This window comes from Artemia sp. Qi Xiang Cuo, chromosome 6, assembly GCF_049724085.1.
Source record: "Artemia sp. Qi Xiang Cuo chromosome 6, ASM4972408v1, whole genome shotgun sequence".
NCBI classification, from domain to species: domain Eukaryota; kingdom Metazoa; phylum Arthropoda; class Branchiopoda; order Anostraca; family Artemiidae; genus Artemia; species Artemia sp. Qi Xiang Cuo.
Window position 1 is genome coordinate 11,768,314 of NC_142799.1, and position 20,543 is coordinate 11,788,856.

The 20,543-nt window shown below is 35.7% G+C and overlaps 1 protein-coding gene across 1 annotated transcript in view; it reads right to left on the reverse strand.

Moving 5' to 3' along the window:
- Window positions 1-19,194, reverse strand: part of tex (THO complex 3 homolog tex) — a 36,058-nt gene extending 16,864 nt beyond the window's left edge. The window contains exons 1-2 of the mRNA XM_089090058.1: window positions 19,013-19,194; window positions 7,461-7,617 (exon numbers count right to left, since the gene is read on the reverse strand). Of these exons, the coding sequence (XP_088946184.1) occupies window positions 7,461-7,617; window positions 19,013-19,189 (334 nt within the window). The 5' untranslated portion in view covers window positions 19,190-19,194. The remainder of the gene's footprint in view (window positions 1-7,460; window positions 7,618-19,012) is intronic.
- Between the last annotated feature and the right edge of the window lie 1,349 nt (window positions 19,195-20,543).

A 20,543-nucleotide genomic window follows, 5' to 3' on the forward strand; every position in this document is an offset into this window, starting at 1 on the left:
TCTCAAAAATTTGAGATGATATGAAAACGGCTACTTTGGGCTAAAGTTTCAGGCACTTCGTGATGAAAACTAACACATGTGTGTCATTTTTATCAGAGATTATGCGTAGAAATAATCAAACAGATCAATTCTGGTAACAAGGCTTTGGTTCAGCTGGAGTTTGTTGATTTTAAGGCAGCGGTGAGTAACGATATTCAGAGCTGGGTGGGAATTTGAGTTATCCGCAATCCACTGGGTGATTTGATTAAAAACGAACTTGAAGTATTTCTGTGCGAGCTTGGCAAGCACACTGACACAGGTGACAACCACATGATCAGTGCACTTCCAAGCTTGACACAGATTATTATTTCTCTCTCACGTTCCTCTGCAGCAACGGGAAGCAATTTTCGCTTCTGAGGTTGAACAAAAAACTACTAAGGAACAAGTTGGATACATAGACTGTGTTGGCACTCATTAGAGTGAATCAGCCCAGCACCGGAAGTAAACATAAGGCAGCACAAAAATATCCTTTTTTCACAATTCTACCAAACTTCTAGATTGATCAAGTGTACTTCACCCGCCAGCCATTCTCCTATGGTTAACATCACACTTTATAATCGCCTAGTACAGCCCTAATTGGAATTTAGTAGGCCTATATGCTTTTTCGTAATTCAGATATCCTGCAAGACTGATCCACCTCAATCTCCCAACCTTCTCTCATACCGAAATGATGTTAATTTGCACAGAATCTACTAAAATCTATTTTAGTCCCAACAAATTCAAACAGTATTCAAAGTTCTAACACTCGTGGAATGAGCAGTGGCGTCAATTGAGGGGAGAGGGCCATGCATTTCCGAAATTGGTCGATTAAGCCTTGATAATTCGAATGGGATGTCCCAGATTTAAGAATTCACCATCATTACTACACTGGCAATAAATACGAGTACTTTGTCTTTCGCAATTATTATTTAAGGTAATTTAAGATTTATTTTTCGTCTGCAAACTATGTATGTTGTGTTCCTTTGAGTCCTAAAATATCAATGTTCAAGTTTGGATAATTTTTTAAACCAATTTTAAGCAATGCCATTATTCTGGCTTGATGATTGGATCTACGGAAACAAAGGGATCCAGTGATACAAGTATATTATCCTCTCGATGCAAGTTACAGATATAAGCTAAGCTTGTAAGAAAATTACATGCTTCACAGGAAAAATAAAACTTAAAAACTATTACACAAAAGATACCAATAAGTATAAGAGCAATTTTGACAGAGAAAAGTTCTTGCAAACATTTTAAATCTCCGTTGAAATATGATTACAAACGGAAGAAATAAAAAAAAAAACTTAAATACTAAATAGGAGAACAACAGCAACCTTATAAGAAAATCGAAATATATTTTCTTGTGATTATTATCTCTTCTAATCAGCAGTTGTACTAAACCAATTCTGCTCAACTCATCCTCAGGGCTATACTGTGGTGTTTATCCTCCCCATAGTATAGTGCAGACGGTTTGATATCATCTATTTTCCCTTCTTGTTTTAGTTTTATTTTTGTGTTTAAAGCTTTTTCCAATAGGCAATGATTAGAAGTCCTCCAAAAAAAAGTCCCCCCAGATCCCAAATCAAATTCCAGTGAAAGTGTCCTAGTGAAAGATACCCATCCTGGCTGGTCAAGCACCCTATCTCAAAGTTCTAATGATAGCTCCAATTCGGAGAATAGCACAATGATAAGTGTAGGGGCTAATGTAACCATAAATGATGATAATGGGTTTCAAGAGGTCCTCTCTAGAAGTTCAAAAAAAAGAAAAAATTTCCCCAAGTAAAAGCATTTCCCCTCTCCCTGCCCAAGATCCTCCCTCCAAAAACTTAGGAATTTACCTTAAAATTACTCCCACTACCCCCTTTGAAATAAAAATGATCACTGCAATAAGAGTTGCAATTTTTAAACTGCTAGAATCAATGTTCTCTCTTAACATTAACCGTGATGGATCTCTGCTAATAGCTGTAGAAGATCAGAAATCAGCAGATACAATAATTAACCTTAAATCCCTTCTGAATACCCCAATTATTGCATCTAATTGGAACACAAAACAATCACCAACAAAAATAGTAGTTTATAATGTTCCCCCAGAGATATCTACTCAGGAGTTAAATGAAGGGCTTTCAGATAGGGCTGGAAACATAATCCCAGTTGAGGATGTTACCCAACTTGGAAAACCTAACTCTAATGGCCTAAAAACTAGTAGATCCTTCTTAGTCACACTGAAGGATAAAATTGATATCCCAGAAAAATTATTCCTATTTGGGCAAATCAAACCACACAAGGAATACAAACCTAAGCCTATTCAGTGTCAGAAGTGTTTCAAACTGGAACACACGACAAACAAATGCAATGAAATTCTCCAAGAGTGTAGTAATTGTAAATCTTTCCATCCTAAAGAGCTGACAACTTGCAACAACACTCAGCCTAAATGCATCAATTGCAAAGGCCCACATGAATCTACAAATAAATCATTATGCCCTGCATACAAGAAAAGAGCTCTAACACTCCAAATATCAACAGAGAAGGCCATCCCATACCCCTTTGCAGCAATGGAAGCAAATGCTGCCCAACAATACCAAATAAAGCCTGTAATGAAACTAACCAAAACCCCCAAGTCAAATGCCCCCAATGGATCAAGCACCCCACATAAAACACCATCTTCTAAGCCCCCTAGCTCAAATCCCTATCAGAAGGAATCACCAAGCCAACAAGCCTCCTTGTCCCGTGAGATGAGGCCAGCCTGGCCCTCCCTCCCAAGAAGAAACAAACCAGAAACACTACCAGGAATCAATCCCTTAACCAACAAACAGGATGCACTACCAAAAATGCAATCCCCAAATATATTCTTATTCATTCGAAACTGTAATGCAGTTCAGGCCATGAACATACATCAACTACAGAAAACAAAAATCATTGCAGAATTGGCAAAAATCTACATCCCAGATGATATGCTCATTCAAATAAAAAAAGATCTTGCTTTACTTTTAACAAAGCTGAACATTGATACACAGTTATATGAAGAATAAATCAACAACACAACATTTGTCAATACTCCAATGGAATGTAAGATCACTCACAGAAAATAAGCTAAATGAACTAATATCATTTATGAATAATAATTCCATTAATATGGCTTGCCTCCACGAAACTCATTTAACCCAAAATCAACAAATTAAGTCTGTGGGATACACTATCCTGAGAAAGGATAGATCTTCAGAGAGAAAAGGAGGTGAGGTAGGTTTATTAGTTAATAATAATATGAAATTTTGTGGCATCAAATTTCCAGATTTTGAAAATGATGTTGATGTAATTGGTATAAGTGTTTGGCTGAATAATTTAAAAAACTACATAATAAGCTTTTATAACCCTAATGGCCAAACTACAGATGCCAAGGATTTCTTTAATTATATAAATAATTCTAATATGTTAAAAAATATCATTATTTGTGGTGATTTCAATGCCCACAGTCGTTTATGGGGGAATAAGCCAGCAAATGAACCTGGTAAATTTATTGAGCATATGACTTCAAATAATAATGAATTAGCTGTTGCTACACCTCCAAACCTGAATACTTATTTCAACCCCAAAAGTGGCAATTTCTCCACAATTGACCTACAAATTGTGTCTTTAAATTTTTTGAGCAAAATTTACATAAATAAAATTGATAGTCTATGTACAGACCACTTTGCTATTGTTTGCTCCCTAAATGAACCTGCTGAAACTTCATCTCATACATCCAAATATATCAACACTAAAGCAAATTGGTCTATTTTCCAAAATAAGCTAAATGATGAAATTACAAGTTTCACCCAAAGTTCATGCATTTCTAACACAACAGTTGACACACATGCTGAAGCGTTGACATCTATACTAATAAATACAGCTAATCATGCTATCCCCAGGACAACACCTAAGAAAACATTCCCTAAACAAATTCCTAAAACATGGTGGACAAATGAGTGCCTAAATAAATGGAGGATAAAAAAAGGCAGCTAGGACAGAATGCATAAAAAAACCAACACCTACTACATATTTAAAAAAATTACAAGCAGAATCTAATCTAAAAAGGACTATAATAGATGCTAAATATAAATACTGGAATAATTTTGCAAATAATCTCTCAAGAGAAACAAATGAGCCAATTATACATAAAGTCAAAAGCCACATATGTGGGAAAAAGACTTCTCCCAACCCACTCCTGTATGAGCTTATACATAATAATACCCATTATGACAATGATAATGAAAAGGCTAACCTATTTGCAACTCTTTTTGTTAATAAGCTAACATCAAATAATCAAAGCAAACTGTACACAATTCCTATGAACCCTAGTTACCAACCACGCCCAGGATCCGAGTACATAACTAATCCATTTTCAATCCAGGAATTGAATAATGCAATACATCATATTAGGTCCAAAACTAGCAGTAGCTATGACAATATACACCCTACACGGATAAAGAATCTCACACCTTCATACAAACAAGAACTGCTAAATTGTTATAATCACGCTTGGGCATCTTCTAGGTTCCCCAATATATGGAAATGTTCGTCTCTCCTACCAATCCTAAAGAAAACTAAACCAAAAGATAACCCTGAGTCTTATAGGCCCATAATGATTACACCTGTGATGGGGAAAATAATGGAGAAAATGATTTATCACAGACTCCTCTGGTTTGTTGAGAAAAATAACATGATCCCACACACTCAAACTGGATTCAGGAAATACCACTCCTCAACAGATGCTTTCATTTTGCTAACAAATGCAATAAATGAATCTTTCTCAAAAAATAATATCCTAGAGTCAGCTTTCCTAGATTTTGAAGGAGCTTATGACAATGTGAACCCCCAAATCCTTTTAAATAAACTTGCAAACCTTGGAGTACCTCCTAAGCTAGTATCCTTTATTAAATCCTTCATAGAAGTGCGAAGTTTCATTGTTTGTGTTGGTTCAGCCTCTTCACCCCAAAAAACAATATCCAAAGTCCTACCTCAGGGAGCAGTCCTCAGTTGCCTCCTTTTTGCCCTATATCTCTGGGACATGAACCTACCCCACACGAATCTACAATATGCTGATGATCTGGTGCTATGGTCATCTGGCAATACCTTTCAAATAGCACAGTCAAATCTGCAAAAGTCACTTTTCCAGTTGGAAAAATTCTCTCAACATTCAGATTTACCCATTGCACCCACCAAGTCAAAAATAATCCAATTTCACTGGAAGTAAAACCATCTTAATGCAAAACTAACTCTAAATAAAACAACTATTCCAGAAGATAATAATATTAATTACCTAGGTCTCATGCTTGACCAAAAACTTAATTTCCAACTCCACATTTCAAACACAATAAAAAAATGTTATAGAAAAGCAAATATACTAAAAAGACTTCTTTCCACACCCTGGGGTTGTAAGGAGAAAACCTTAATCCAGTTTTATAAATCACATATAAGACCCCATATTGACTATGGGCTCATTGTTTATGGTGCATGTGCAAAGACCCAGATGCAAAAAATTGAAACAACACAAAATTATATAATACGTCTCATATTTGGTCTTAGGAAAACCACAAGCACCAAGTTTCTGCTTATGGAGAGTGGATTAACAACAATAAGGGAGAGACGTAGCTTTCTCTTGACAAAACATCTTACAAAAATTGAATCAAATAGCTCACTCACATTACATAATTGGTTAAGATATCCAGCCATGTATAGAGGTATTTCAGATGAGTATGCCAATATTAAAAAGAAGTTCCCTGTACCAGCAAAGTCTATTGCAACTACTTTCCCCCAATCCCCTCCATGGAATTGGTCATTTCCCATAATAAATACTGAATTTTCAAAATGGAATAAAGATTTAACCCCCATTGCTTTTGTTCAGAAAAAATTTGCAGAACTTAATATAATTACCTATAATAATCACTTCCAAATATTTGTAGATGGGTCAAAAATGAATGAGAAGGTTGCAAGTGGTGTTTTCATTCCTCACCTGAAAATTGCAATGGGCGAGAGATTATTTAATAATTTATATATAATGTCTGCTGAGTTAAATGCCATAATCATGGCATTAGAACACCTTAAGCAAAACCAACCTTTGATTGAAAATTCGAATAATATTATCATCTATTCCGACTCTTTATCAAGCCTTGAGTTGCTGGCCTCAGCTCCTCAATATAAGTTGGACATTAACACTTATCATTGTCACAGTATTATTGATAATCTTGCTTCAAGTGGCATAAATACTTACTTTCAGTACATTCCTAGCCACTCTGGCATAAGTGGTAATCATCAGGTTGATGAAATAGCAAAAAATACTATAAATATTGACCAGCCAAGTGGGAGCCCAATCCCAATCAGAGATATTTACCGATGGAGGCTATCAGATATTAATTTTAATAAGATTAATCCTACCCTCTCCCCTTTTCCCAATAATTATCTTTCTAAAATTTATCATAGAATTCGTTCTGGAACAAATAGACTAAATTTCCTTGCATTCTCATATAAGCTTTTTGCCTATTTGAATGTAATATGCTGACGACTGCACAACATACCTTGCTTTGTAAACTGTTAAAATACTTCAAACACCACAAAATCCCACTATCAGCCAAGAGCCTAGCCAACTATACCTGCACACAGAGCATAGAAATCGACATCTATCATCTTATATTTGAACTCCTAGAGTCGAAAGATCTGCTGAAAGATATCTGAATATATCTAATAAATATGAGGCAATCAAGCCAGTAGCTCTGTAGCCCACAGAGTGAAGCAAAACGAAAAGGGCTAAATAGTTTTACTGAAAAGCCCGCCTGCTGTTAAATAGAAGAAGAAGAAGAGGAGAAAGATTTAGATTAAAAAATATTGCAACTGCCACCAAACAAGAGCAAAGCTTTTCATACAAAATTCTTTAACTATTAGATAATTACTCAAAATACTCTGACAACTCACAATTAAGGTGTGAAGAGGACTTAGGGTTCGCCGCAAACAGAAACAGAAGCGAGTAACTACTACTATTGATTCATCACAACATGAAGCCACTTAAAACCAACAAACCCTTTTTTGCTGATCCTCAAAGGAGAAACGCATAAAAAATCTAAGATTAAAGCGATCTCAATACAGTATCCAGGCATGGCTTTACCCACTTTACTGTCACAAGTAGTAAACATAAGTAGAAACAATCCAAATGCACAGTTACGAAATTTAGCTATTTGTGTCAAGTTCCTAACTTCAATATTGTCTTTAGGTTGGTTGTTTTATCACTTATGGTCTTCGACTGTATTCTTTAATGCTGTTACTAATTAATAATTATTATTATTAATTATAATTATAAATAATTAATTAATAATTCGAACAAAATATCCAGCGCTATTACTTTTAGTGGCTAGTTTCTGTTTAGCCTATCACTCTTTTCAAATAGTTATGTCCAATATATCAAACAGAATTACCTTTTGTGGCTACTTTGGCAATATCTCTGTTTAGCCTAGCGTCCCAGACCCGAACTGTTTTGTCCGCACTTGCAGAGCTAAGAAGATCAGGATTTGTTGCATGCCACTTAATCTGATCGACTGTATTGAAGTGTCCTTTGCAGAAAGCAGGCTTTTCCTTAAAAAACAAGAGCTTCGAGATATGAGGCTACAGACCAAAGAGTACGGGAAACTCAAATAGTATAAAAGAAAATACCCAAAGAAAGTAATAAAATAAGATAAATAAGATATAGGAGACAACATACAAAATAAAAGATGAAGAAGAAAGAGAATAGCCACATCTTTAAGATAAAACAAAACAATGCTATCACATTATCATTTCTGAAAAATCATAAGGCTAATTATAAAAGCTTTTATTACAAAAATAATAAGGCTAGTCAGGACAAAAAAAAATGTAGCAAGTCAAAAGGTTTTTGTTCTTTTACTGTCTTAAAATGGAATTTCGCATCACTATCAGGCTTTTGATCCATGTAGACATAGTTTTAAAAAGGTGGGGTCAATTGTCTGTCAAGAAATAAGGAACAATATGATTTATTTTACGAAAACATGTCACAGAAATAAGCCCATGGGACTACACAACACTTCATAACATGGAAATATGGGACAACAATCCCTCTTGGTTCTTCTTTGGCCTACGTCTTTGGTTATCAAAAGAATTTGAAGAAAATAATGGCATATACAAAGAGGAGTCACTTCTATAAGATAAAACTAAGTGAACTTTCTTGTGTAATTAGCAGCAGAAATCGTCAAAAAGAGTTGAAATCTGTACGATCTCTATGCATAATAACCAATCCTCGAAGTTAAAATTTAATTGTAAGTAAGTAATTGCATTAACGACTCTTCTTGACTACTATGGCCCGTGCGTCGGCCCTGCGGTGTGTTTCTACAGCAATGTTCAATCTTTGGGTCCCGTATTACCAACCTAAAGTCAAAGCCAATGCACCACTACAGGACCAAGTGAAAATTTTATTTTAAAATAACTTAATTTAAAAATTAATAAAATAAATAAATTAATAAATTTAGTTGGAATACCAAATAAATTAATGCGAATGCTTAGTTTAAATAAACAATTTGTTTTTCACTATTGATTTATCTTTTCCAGGGCTTCTCAGCTCCACCAGGAAGTTCAGCGATTGTGTAGTGCAGCAAGAACTATTTCCGCAAATATGTCTGCTTCTATAAAAGAACAAGCCTCTGATGATAAAATCGTGTTGCCGAATATAACCGATTGCTTTTGAGCCAAATCGACTGAAACTGAATTGCCGAATATAATGATGTCTTCCGTGGCCTATTCTGATTATAAAGTGACCAGAGAAAAGCCAATCGAAAAGCCTGAGAAACTGCCAAGCAAGGATGTTGGAGAAATAGACAATCACCTGAGAATTCAAACTGATGAAAAGTCATACCTGTGTGACGTCTGCAAAAAGAGCTTTCAAAAGCAAAATAAGCTCTAAAGACACATGAGAATACACACCAGTAGCGAAAAGCCATACAAGCGTGGTGGATGCAAAAAGATTTGTTTTGATAATTAACTAAAAAAAACTTTTTCCACAAAATAAGTTTTTCAAAAACAGTAAAGAACTCCATTAAAGCAAAAATTAACAAAAATAGAACTGAACCTGTCAAAAAAGGCAGAATATAATTTGTACTGTACTGAAAAAAATTAAATGAATTTACTGAAAAAAATCTGCATTGTCAGTTTAATATACTGCCGTCGATATTATTCCTGAAAATCTTAATTAATTTTCGATTTCTCAAAAATTATAAAAGTGAAAACATTTCGAAGAATTTTTTCAGTAAAGTACAAATTATTTTCTTGCTTTTAGAAAGCATTGGGGTTTAGAACTCTGCTCATACTAATTTCTGCTCGTTTTGAGTTTGACTCTGTTATTTTTTTAATCTCTGTTTGTTTTCGGTTTCATTTATTTATTGATACTGATTTGTGGTAGTTGTATGCCTGGTAGATTATTTGGTTCAATTTTTGTTCATTTTTGGGTTAATGGAGTTCTTTACTTTTTTTGAAAAACTTATTTTGTGGAAAAGCTTTTTTTAAGTTAATTTCCGTTTGTTTTATATTGACATAGTCTTTTTCAGGGAAAAAGACTGAAACTTTTTTTGGTCGTTTTTAACTATTAATAAGGAAACTAGCCCTCTCAATTCACAATTGAATGAGCCCTTTTTGAAGTTTCTACGACAACGCTTTCTATAAAAACCTTATATGCCCCCGGGTCATATCTTACAACCTTTGCTCTGGGGGCTCTGAGGGGTTTGTCATCCTCTAAGACACGATTTTTGGATCTTTAACTACGTTGAACAAAATGGCTATCTCAAAATTCTGATTTACTGTATTTGCGGAAATGATGGGCTTGAGAGGAGGGTTACTTGCCCACCAATCGCTTTCGACTATTAAAAAGGGCACTAGATCTTCCAATTTCCAATCGAATCATCCCTTTTTGAAGTTTCTATGAAAATATTTTCTACAAAAACCTTACCTGCCCCCAGGGCATAACTTACAACCCTTTCCCTGAGGGTTGTGGGGGATTACCATCCTCAAAGACCTAATTTCCAGAACTTTAAAACACGTTGAACAAAATGGCTATCTCAAAATTTTGATTGGATGTGTTTGGGAAAATGGTTGCCATGAGAGGGGGGTTAGTTGCCCTTCAATCACTTTCGACTATTAAAAAGGCACAACCCCTTTCAATTTCCAATTGAAGGAGCCCCTTTAGAAGTTTATGCAACAGCGCTATCTATAAAAACCTTATATGCCCCAAGGGCATATATAGCTGATAACCCTTACCCTGAGGGGTGTGTGTGTGGGAGGGGGGTTTGTCATCCTCAAAGACATAATTTCCAGAACTTTCAAATATGGTGAAAAAAAATGGTTATCTAAAAATTTTGCTTGGATGTGTTTGAGGAAATGGTGGGCATGAGAGGGGGGGTTAGTTGCCCCCATAACTTACAACCCATGCCCTGAGGGTTGTGGGGAGGGTGGTTGTCATCCTCAAAGACCTAATTTCCAGAACTTAAAACTACGTTGAACAAAATGGATATCTCAAAGTTTTAATTGGATGTGTTTCGGGAAATGGTGGGTGTGAGAGGGAGGCTAGTTGTCCTCCAATCACTTTTTACTATTAAAAATGGCACTAGCCCTTTCAATTTTCAATCAAATGAGCCCTTTTTGAAGTTTCCACATAAACACTATCTATAAAATCTTATATAAACAACTTACATCCCTTGCCCAGAGGGATGTGGGGGATTTATTTTCCTCAAAGAAATAATTTCCAGAACTTTCAGCTACGTTGAACAAAATGGCTATCTCAAAATTTTGATTGGATGTGTTTGGGAAAATGGTGGGCGTGGGAGAGGGGTTAGTTGCTCTCCAACCCCTTCAGACTATTAAAAAGGCACTAGCTCTTTCAATTTCCAATCAACTGAGCTCTTTTTGAAGTTTCTATGACAACACTTTCTATAAAAACCTTATATGCTCCCAGGCCATTACTTACAGCCCTTGCCCTGAGGGCCATGGGAAGGGGGGGGGGGGTTGTCATCCTTAAAAACTTTAATTTCAAGAACTTTCAACTACGTTGAAAAATCTCTATTTCAAAATTTTGATTGGATGTGTTTGGGGAAATGGAGGGCGTGAGAGCAGGGTTAGTTGCCCTTCAATAAGTTTCAGCAATTAAAAAGGGCCCTAGCCCTTTCAATATCCATTTGAATGAGCCCTTTTCTACGACATCTCTATCTATAAAAACCTTATAAGCTCCCAGGGCAAAATGGATTAGATGTCTCTGGGGAAATGGTGGGCATTTAAGGGGTGCTAGTTGCCTTCGGATCACTTTCGGCTATTAAAAAGGCCACAAACCCTTCCAATTTCCAATCGAATGAGACCTTTTCGAAGTTTCTGCAACAGCTCTTTTAATACGAAGTGCCCTGGTTTAGAAGAAACGAAAATAAAAATAATAATACATTATACCAACATCGTTCTTTACTTAGGCAGATCTATTGTACTTCCTATAAATAATCTCAATCAGTACCTGAGAATACACACTGGTGTAAAGCCATATAAGCGTGATACATACAAAAGCAGCTTCAACTACAAAAACAACTTCTGTATACACCTTATAATACTCCCTGGGGAAAAGCCATACAAGTGTGAAATATCTAAGCGGAATTTTAACAAGAATAGCGATCTTGCTGCTCACTTGAGAACTCACACTGGTGAAAAGCCACTCAAGTGAGTTATTTGCCAAAAGAGCTAAGTTTTATTCAACACCAGAAATTTCACACCAGAGAAAAGCCATACAGGTGCGAAATATGTGAGCAGACTTTTAGTGAGAATCGGAATCGTTTTAGACTCGAGAAGACACAGAGGTGAAATACTATACTGGTTTGCCATATGCCACCATGGGAAAACTGGGGTTGAATAGTAGCAATGCTACTTGGCAGTTTTCATGGCTTAGTGAAATTTGTTGGCAGATTTTGAAATTTGTTTGCAGATTAGGTAGCTTTTGGACTTCTATCGAATTCTGTTACTGGCAGCTTTGAAATTTTTTTCGTACTGGTCATATACAAAAAGAGCTTTTCTCAAAATAGCAGCCTTACTCAAAACATCAACACAAAATGGTAAAAAGCCACAAAAGCATATAGGAGAGCATTTCTTCAATTAGTGTGCATATTCAACATTTGAGATTACCACAAATTTAGCATTTTCAAATAAACCACCAAAAGGGATGTCTGTTTTCTAAGGCCTCTATTTGAAACCACTTATTAGGAACAGTGAAAACAGATACATCTTTCGTCTTTTATGTTTTTGATTACATTTGACAAAGACTACTCTTTGTATATGATATCTTACATTACCCTGAGGGATTTGGTTCCAGATTATATTCATGGGTTTATGTTCAAATTTAGAAGTGAGAGGAACCTGGATACTGTGAGATTAACTAAAAAAAAATTTAGAGAAACAGTTTTCTAAAGAAAAGTAAAGAGCTATATCTAGTAGGTTCTTGTAACGAGCTCTATAAGGCAAATTGGGCCAATAGTAACCAATAGAAGATCAAGTAACCAATAGTAAACCAAGTAGAAGAGATAATGGATGCGTGTTTTTTTTTCCAGGGGTTCTTAATATTGGTGGTATTTTTGCAGACAGGTTGACAACCTGTAAAGATCAAATGACTATTTCAACTAGGAATTTAGCTTGATGTTATGATGCTATATGCATAATAATTTTGAAAAGAACAGTTTGTTTTAATTTTTCCAAAAATCAACAAAAATAAATCACTATAATAATCAAGATGGTTGGAAAAAAATAGTGAAGACAAACTGAATATTTTACCATGTAGGGCTACTGATTTTAATCATGGCAATCTAAGCAATTAAGTATTTTAATTAACAGTAAAATCTTTATTTTTCAGTGCTATTTAAAAAAAAAAATATTTTAAGGATGGATGGATTGAATGCCAACATTTTTAAATTCATTTGAAATTGCTTATTTGTCACCATATACAAAATACACAATACATGCTATGGCGTGGTTTATGTTTAGATATTTTAGAGAGTAAGTGCAGTGCAACATCCCTGATTGCTATTGACTTTACTAGTTTGCAGCTACTGCTGCAACTACAATATAAAAATGTCATTAAAGCAAAAATGTAATTACTAGGGAAAGGCAGAACAAGATTTTTTTTTTGTATCTATGACAAAATGTGAAATTATGCAAGAGGATGAATGAATCCAAACAGCTAAAGCAAAAGGCATGAAAAAAATGTCTAAGGTAATAATGAACAAAAATGAAACACAACGAGATTTGTGGTAAGGAGACAAAACATGAAAAATCACATTTAATTGCAAATAAAAAGCAACAAAATTTGTGGTTAGAAGACAATTTACAATGAAATGAAGCAACATGTTATTTTAGTGTCAGCAAAGAGGAAGTGTCAGTGTCAGTAAAGTGTTATTTAGTGTCAGATAAAGAGGAAGGAAGAATTAAATTCACAGTAGAAATCTTTAGGTCAATTTAATCCGCTGATTATGGATGTTGAACAGCTAAAGCAAAAGGTATAGAACAAGCAATAGCAAGAAGCCCACTGAATTGCAACCAAAAATTTTGCACAGAAAAATCTGCTATTTGTACCCAGAAAAGAAGTTTTTTGGCATTTCTGACTCATGCAAAATTATATAAGATGTTGAATAAATCCAAATGCTTAAGCAAAAGGAATGGAAAAAAACTTCCAAGGTAAATGATGAACAGAAACAAACAATGAAATGTCCAGTTAGAAGACAAGCAATGATAATATCAAATCATAAACAAAATCTGTAGTTATAAGAGAAACAACATAAAAAATCATAATGGATCTCAGGAAAAAAAAACAAATTCTATAAACTGTATGATTCTGTGAAGGATAAACAAGATGAATGACTTGAACTTGTGCCAAAATCTCTTCATTCAACTGAAATTACTGATTTACCCCCTCATGACTTAAAACTAAAGAAAAATAAAATAATTATGCTAATATGTTTCTTTCTTCTTCATTTTGGATTTTCATTTCTTCAGACAATTTGCCAATGCCTTTTGCTTTAGCTGCCCTTATTGGTCTAGTCTTAGATGATGGTCCAGGTTGTAGATTTGTTAATTGCATAGGTGGTGGGACAAAACTTCTTTTACTCCATATAAATTATCCATTATAACACTAGTAAATTTTTGTTTTTTGGGTCATGTCACATTTGATGGTCCAGGTTGTTGATTTTAACCCATTGTGAATTTAATGCCAATGCCCTTTGCTTTAGCTGCCCTTATTAGTCTAGTCTCATATGATGGTCTCGGTTGTACATGTTTAATTATTCAGGTGGTGGGATAAAAACTTCTTTTTCTTCCAACAAATCATCACTTAAAACACTTTTATTTTTTTTTGGGGGGGGGAGAGGGTGGGGGGGGGTCTAGCTCTAGATAAACCTTTCATACTGATGTGTCATTTCATACTGAAGTCTTTTTTAAAATATTTGATCATTGAAGTGAGTCTGGTTTTGTATTAAATCAGGAGTTAAGCAGAGTTGTGTTCTATCCCCCTTTATATGGATTATTTTGATGGACTTTGTCTTAAGGAGCACAGGAAAGGCAATGGGAGACCACGGAATCAAATGGGGAGGAAAACGTCTCCTGGACTTAGATTATGCTGATGATTTAAGCATCCTAGATGAAAGTGTGAGCAAAATGAATGAAGTTTTAGAGGTTTTGCGAGTTCAGGGTGCTAATATTGGTTTGAAAATTAATGTTAGGAAGACTAAGTCACTAAGGCTAGGAATAAGTGAAGATGAAAAGGTGACGTTAGGTAATTACCTTAAATTACCTTAAATCGCAGCTTCTAGCGACTAAGGTTGCAGGAACCTGTAGATGTCGCCAGGTAGTATTGACAGGAGTTCGTTGCACAATTCATTAGTGGATCATCACATCCTACACATATACAGGACAATTGAATATCACACACTAATAGACCCTAGTGGTGGATGCAGGCTCATCCCACTGCGTCCTCCATGGCTTGTTCCTCCAGTCATGGTCAACGCCAGTCTTGAAGCTGTTAACTGAAGCTGCGGAAACAGTTGAATCGCTCAGTGAATTCCACAACGGAACAACGCGATTGGTGAAGAAGTTGTATTTCTCACGCTTTCTGCTGAATCTTTGGCGGAGTTTTATGGGGTTACCTCGCGCTCTGCTAGACTGGTCCTGTTCGAGAATGGGCTTGATAACACTGCTGTTCATCAACTTATATGCCAAAATTACGTCCCCCTTTTTCTACGGTAGGTCAGAGTTTGCAAATCAAGCTTTTCTAGGCGTTGCTCATATGGGATTTGTTGGTTGGCAAATGGGAGCCTAGTAGCTCTTCTCTGGACTTTTTCAAGCAACTCTGCATTGCATTTAAAGTGGGGGTTTGCAACTGCCATCCCAAACTCAAGATGAGGGCGGACAAGGGCTGTGTAAAGCTTCTTAATGACCCTGGGGTGGCGACTAGACACTGATCGCTTGATTAGGCCTAGGATCTTGTTTGCCTTTGCGGCTTGAGTTCGGCAGTGACTATGGAACTTCAGCTTATTATCTATGATTACCCCGAGATCACGTTCTTCCTCTGCGCTTTGGATGGGTGTTATAGCACCAGTAGAGTCCAACATATGGTAGCTATGGCAAGGGTTGTTCAGTCCAAGATGTAAAACTTTACATTTGCTTGGGTTAAACTCTAGTGTCCAAGTTGAGGCCCATTGGCAGAGGTTTGTTAAGTCTTGTTGCAGGGCATTGCAGTCTTCGTCAGAAGCGGCAGGTCCAAAGAGTTTGGAATCGTCTGCATATAGTTCCAGCAGATTCTGGACAACCTCAGGAGCATCGTTAATGTAGAGGTTGAATAAAGTCGGGCCCAACTTAGTTCCCTGTGGCACACCACTTCTGACATTTACTGGTGCCGAGTACACGAGGTTTCCGTTGTGGTCGTAGACTGCAGCAATCTGGATTCTATCAGACAGAAAGCTATGGATCCACTGGGCTACGTCTACATCAATGTGATATGCTGACAGTTTAATCATCAGGTACCGGTGGGACATTTTATCGAAGGCTTTTGCCTGGTCCAGTAGGAACACGTCTAAATTGATCAGGTGGGCAGCTTCACTTACCTTGGTAGTATTATTAGTAAAGATGGTGGGAGCAGTGAAGATGTTAAAAATAGAACAGCCAAGGCTCAGGGTGTTTTTTCACAGTTAAAAAAAGTCTGGAAGAATAGGAAGATAAGTCTGCAAACCAAGATTAGAATATTAGAAGCTACAGTGATAACAGTGGTCAAATATGGCTGTGAAGTATGGGTGCTCTGAAAAGCGGATGAAGATTTGCTAGATGTTTTCCAGAGAAATTGCTTAGGGATGGTTCTGAGTACCCGACTGACTGACCATATTTCAAACAATAGGCTATACAAAAAATGTGGTTCAGTACTGCTCTCTAGGGCTATAATGAAAGAAAGGTTGAGGTGGCTAGGGCATGTTGTGTGGATGAAGGATGACAGATTGTTCTTTTCGGCCAACCATCTAGGGCTAAATGGAAAGCAGGTCGTCCCCGTCTGGGGTGGGAGGACGTCAAAAAGAGAGATTTAAAGGAAATTGGAACTTCGTGGGCGGGTGTAAAAAGGGAGGCTTTGAATCGATTGGGGTGGAGGAGGACCGTGCGTAGCTGTGTTGGCCTCAGGCGGCTTGGTGCTGCGATAAGTTGTTAGTAGTAGTAGTAGAAGTGAGTCTGATTTTTAGCACTAGCCTAATTATCTACTAAGCTTCAAATTATTAGTTTTGTTTTTTAAGATTTTGTAATTGTTAAAATCTCTTGTCAAAATATATAGAAATATTTTTGCAATTACCAATTTTTTGCTCTTTAAGCAATTTAATGTCTTTTCATGCAGCTATATTTTCAAATATATTCAATTATTGAAGCAAGTCTGATTTCTAACAACCATTTCTACTAAGCTTCAAACTTTTGGTATTCTTTTAAAGGTTTTTGAAATGCTATAATCCCTTGTTAAAATATGTCCAAATATTTTTTCAATTACCAGTTTTTTGCTCTTTAAGCAATTTAGTGTAAACTTCTCCATCCATGAAAATCTTCAATTTTTCCACATAATTGTGACAATGTCATTGCAACTGATGTATATAAATATAACATCATTCACTTAAATATATTTTTATAAAATTAAGGCTCTTAACAAATTTTCTCAAACCTCTGACCTATCTAGATCATTTTTTTTAGGCCAGGACATCCAAGTATGCCAATTTTCCTGAAAAAATATGAAGCCATTTTCAAGAAAAAATGAATAAATACATACATACATACACAATTATTGATTGCTTATAAAGATAGCTTGTATTATTATCTTTATAAATGAGCAAAAATTATGTATTTATTTATTTATGCATGTATGTACTTGCATAGCAGAACTGAAGTCAAAATATGTTAACTATAATTATTCTGAAAATTATCAAGGAAGAATTGTTTTCTTATCAAAATTCCTTCTAAACAGCCCCAATTCAGGTCTTATAGCTATACAAAAATCTGCAGTTAAAAAAAAAAAAAAAAAACAATCCAACTAAATTAGAACAATTTAAGAAGTATATTCTTGTCAGGTATATTTACTGGAGATACTGAAAATGTATAGTTCCTTATACACAATAGTGCCAGCAATTTTTATTTTCTTCAAAGGAAAAGTCATCATTAGTTGATTAAAATTCAAGGAGGAGTTTGGGTATGTCTTTGATAGCCTACCTTAATAAATCAGAATTGAGCCAAGGAACAAGGCTCTAAACACACCCTTGGTTTTAATTTCAGCAGCAAATCTAGGTAAAATTCTAGATTAGCTGTTGAGAAGGCAATATGTTGAGAAAACAATTCTTACTTCATAAATGCATAGGCCTAATAATAGTTGTAACTAACACATTTTGACTGCAACTCCACTATACTTTGCCCCCCCCCCCTATCTACTGTGTAAATATAGTCCAATATATATATCTACAATATATTGTGCTAATACATCTCTCTTGTTTCAACCTGTGAAGGCTAACCATAAATTAAACAAACTATGACTAAACAAGAGCTACAGGCAGGGGCATTGTTTGGGGGTGGCAGGGGGGAGGGAAATATTATACATCCCATGCCCTTTGACTATCCAGATATGGACCCTTCTTGCCCCCCAATAAAAATGCTGGAAATTTGCTCCTGATTACAGATGGCTAAATGCATTGGAAATATATAGGTCAATATCTACAAAATCATATTATTGAGTTAGGAATAAAGTGAATAGACCATTCAATGCCTTTTTTTATGCTGATTACAAATATAATAAGTATTTCTATCGGAAATGAATTTCAGCCCCCCCCCCTCTATATAGGCTATACCTAACCTAACCCTGAATTGGCCTATATAGGGGGGGGGGGGCTGAAACTCATTTCCAATAGAAATGCTTATTATATTCGTAATCAGCATAAAAAAAGGCATTAAATGGTGTATTCACTTTTGTCCTAACTTAATAGCCTATGATTTTGTAGATATTGACCAATATATAATTTGGGCTACATATTTGCACATTAGGGGGACAGACATAAAGCATAGTGATGCAGCATGAAAAATATGTTAGCTATAACTATTCTGCACATTACAAAATAAGAATTGTTTTCATAGAATGATTCCTTCTCAATGGCCCCTAATCTAGACCAATACTCAGATCTATTTCTCAAGGCTTCACTTTAACAACACATAGGTTGTCAAAGTTAGAGGTCTTTGGAAGAGGTAGAGGTGTGTACTTCAAATACATTCCTTGTGAATAATTGAGATCTAGCCTAGATCAATTTCCTGAGATTTTAATTCACCTTCATCAACTTCTTTGCAAGATAGGCAATAGCTAATCACTAAAATTTTACCAGAACTCATATTATTAACGTCCCAAACAATCAAAGTAATAGCAAGTCTAACACATCAAGATTAAATCTTTTCTTACTAGTCTGTCCCCTGAAAGACTGTATATACATATTGTCTGATCAAAAGACCCAGAAGCAAGCCTTCTACCATCAGAATTCCAGTCAACCGAATGAACTTTCGATTTATGTGTTGGAAAGTCTCTGACTTTGCTATTCCTTTTGAAATGGTTTTGGAGATCCTGTAGGCTTTCCGGCATTTTTAATTTTTGAAATTTTTTTTAACGAAAGTAACCTCTAATTTTAAGGAGTTAAAAATAAAATCTTTTGCATAGGTGGCAGATACAGCAGAAAATTGTAAACACGCATAAAAAGATTAACTAGTGACCTGGCATCACTGGTACTAATTTAGAAATATGTTATTATGTTGGACAATTTTTTTATTGGACTTGAGGAAGCGTGGTATATTTTTTTTGATTTGAGGGTTTGATATTTTTTGTTTGGGGATAAGTGGTGTGTTTTGTCTGGGATGCAGGTAAATTGGGATCCACATCACTCCCCTGGAGTGATGGTGAGGCCAAACGCAGTTGGTCTGAATAATGAACAAGGGCAGGCCCCCATATACACAACATTTATTCCACAAGTACTTCCTATGTCTCAAGCTATACAGTATCAGGGTCAGGTTATGCAACAGACACTAGGATTTAATCAGGCAAGACAATCACCACATGTCACTATTCTAGCCCCCCCACAATAGTCACTACAGTCAGCATCAAATTTATATGGTAAAGTTCTACGAAATCATATTATTGAGTTAGGACTAAAGTGAATATACTATTTGATGCCTTTTTTTATGCTGATTATGAATATAGGCCTAATAAACTACATAAATTCATGGCTTCATCAGAGGGAAGAGGTGGGTAATTTTCATCTATTGAATTCAAAACTGCAAATGAATTTGGTGTAGGGACTGTAGCAATGAATCTATTTAGAGAGTGTGGTGAAATATAAATGGTAAAGTTCTATGAAATCATATTATTGAGTTAGGAATAAAGTGAATACACTATTCGATGCCTTTTTTAATTCTGATTAAGAATATAATAAGCATTTATATTGGACATGAATTTCAGCCCCCCTCCCCTAGATAGGCTATACCTAACCTAACCCGGAATTGACATATATAGGGGGGGGGGGGGGCTTTAATTAATTTCCCAAAGAAATGCTTATTATATTCTTAATCAGCATAAAAAAAGGCATCAAATGGTGTATTCACTTTAGTCCTAACTCAATAATATGATTTCATAGAACTTTACCATTTATATTTCACCACACTCTCTAAATAGATTCATTGCTACAGTCCCTACACCAAATTCATTTGCAGTTTTGAATTCAATAGATGAAAATTACCCACCTCTTCCCTCTGATGAAGCCATGAATTTATGCAGTGCAAACCCTAAAGAAGTGGAGGGTATCATAAACTTTCCTAATCTAGGACTATCTCTCATGACTTAGGAAAACAAGCCAAAAGAGCTATATCCCCATCCTTCCTTAAGGAAAACAATAAAGTTGCCAAAAGTTGCTATACAGCCCTTCCTAAGTACCAGCCAAAAAATA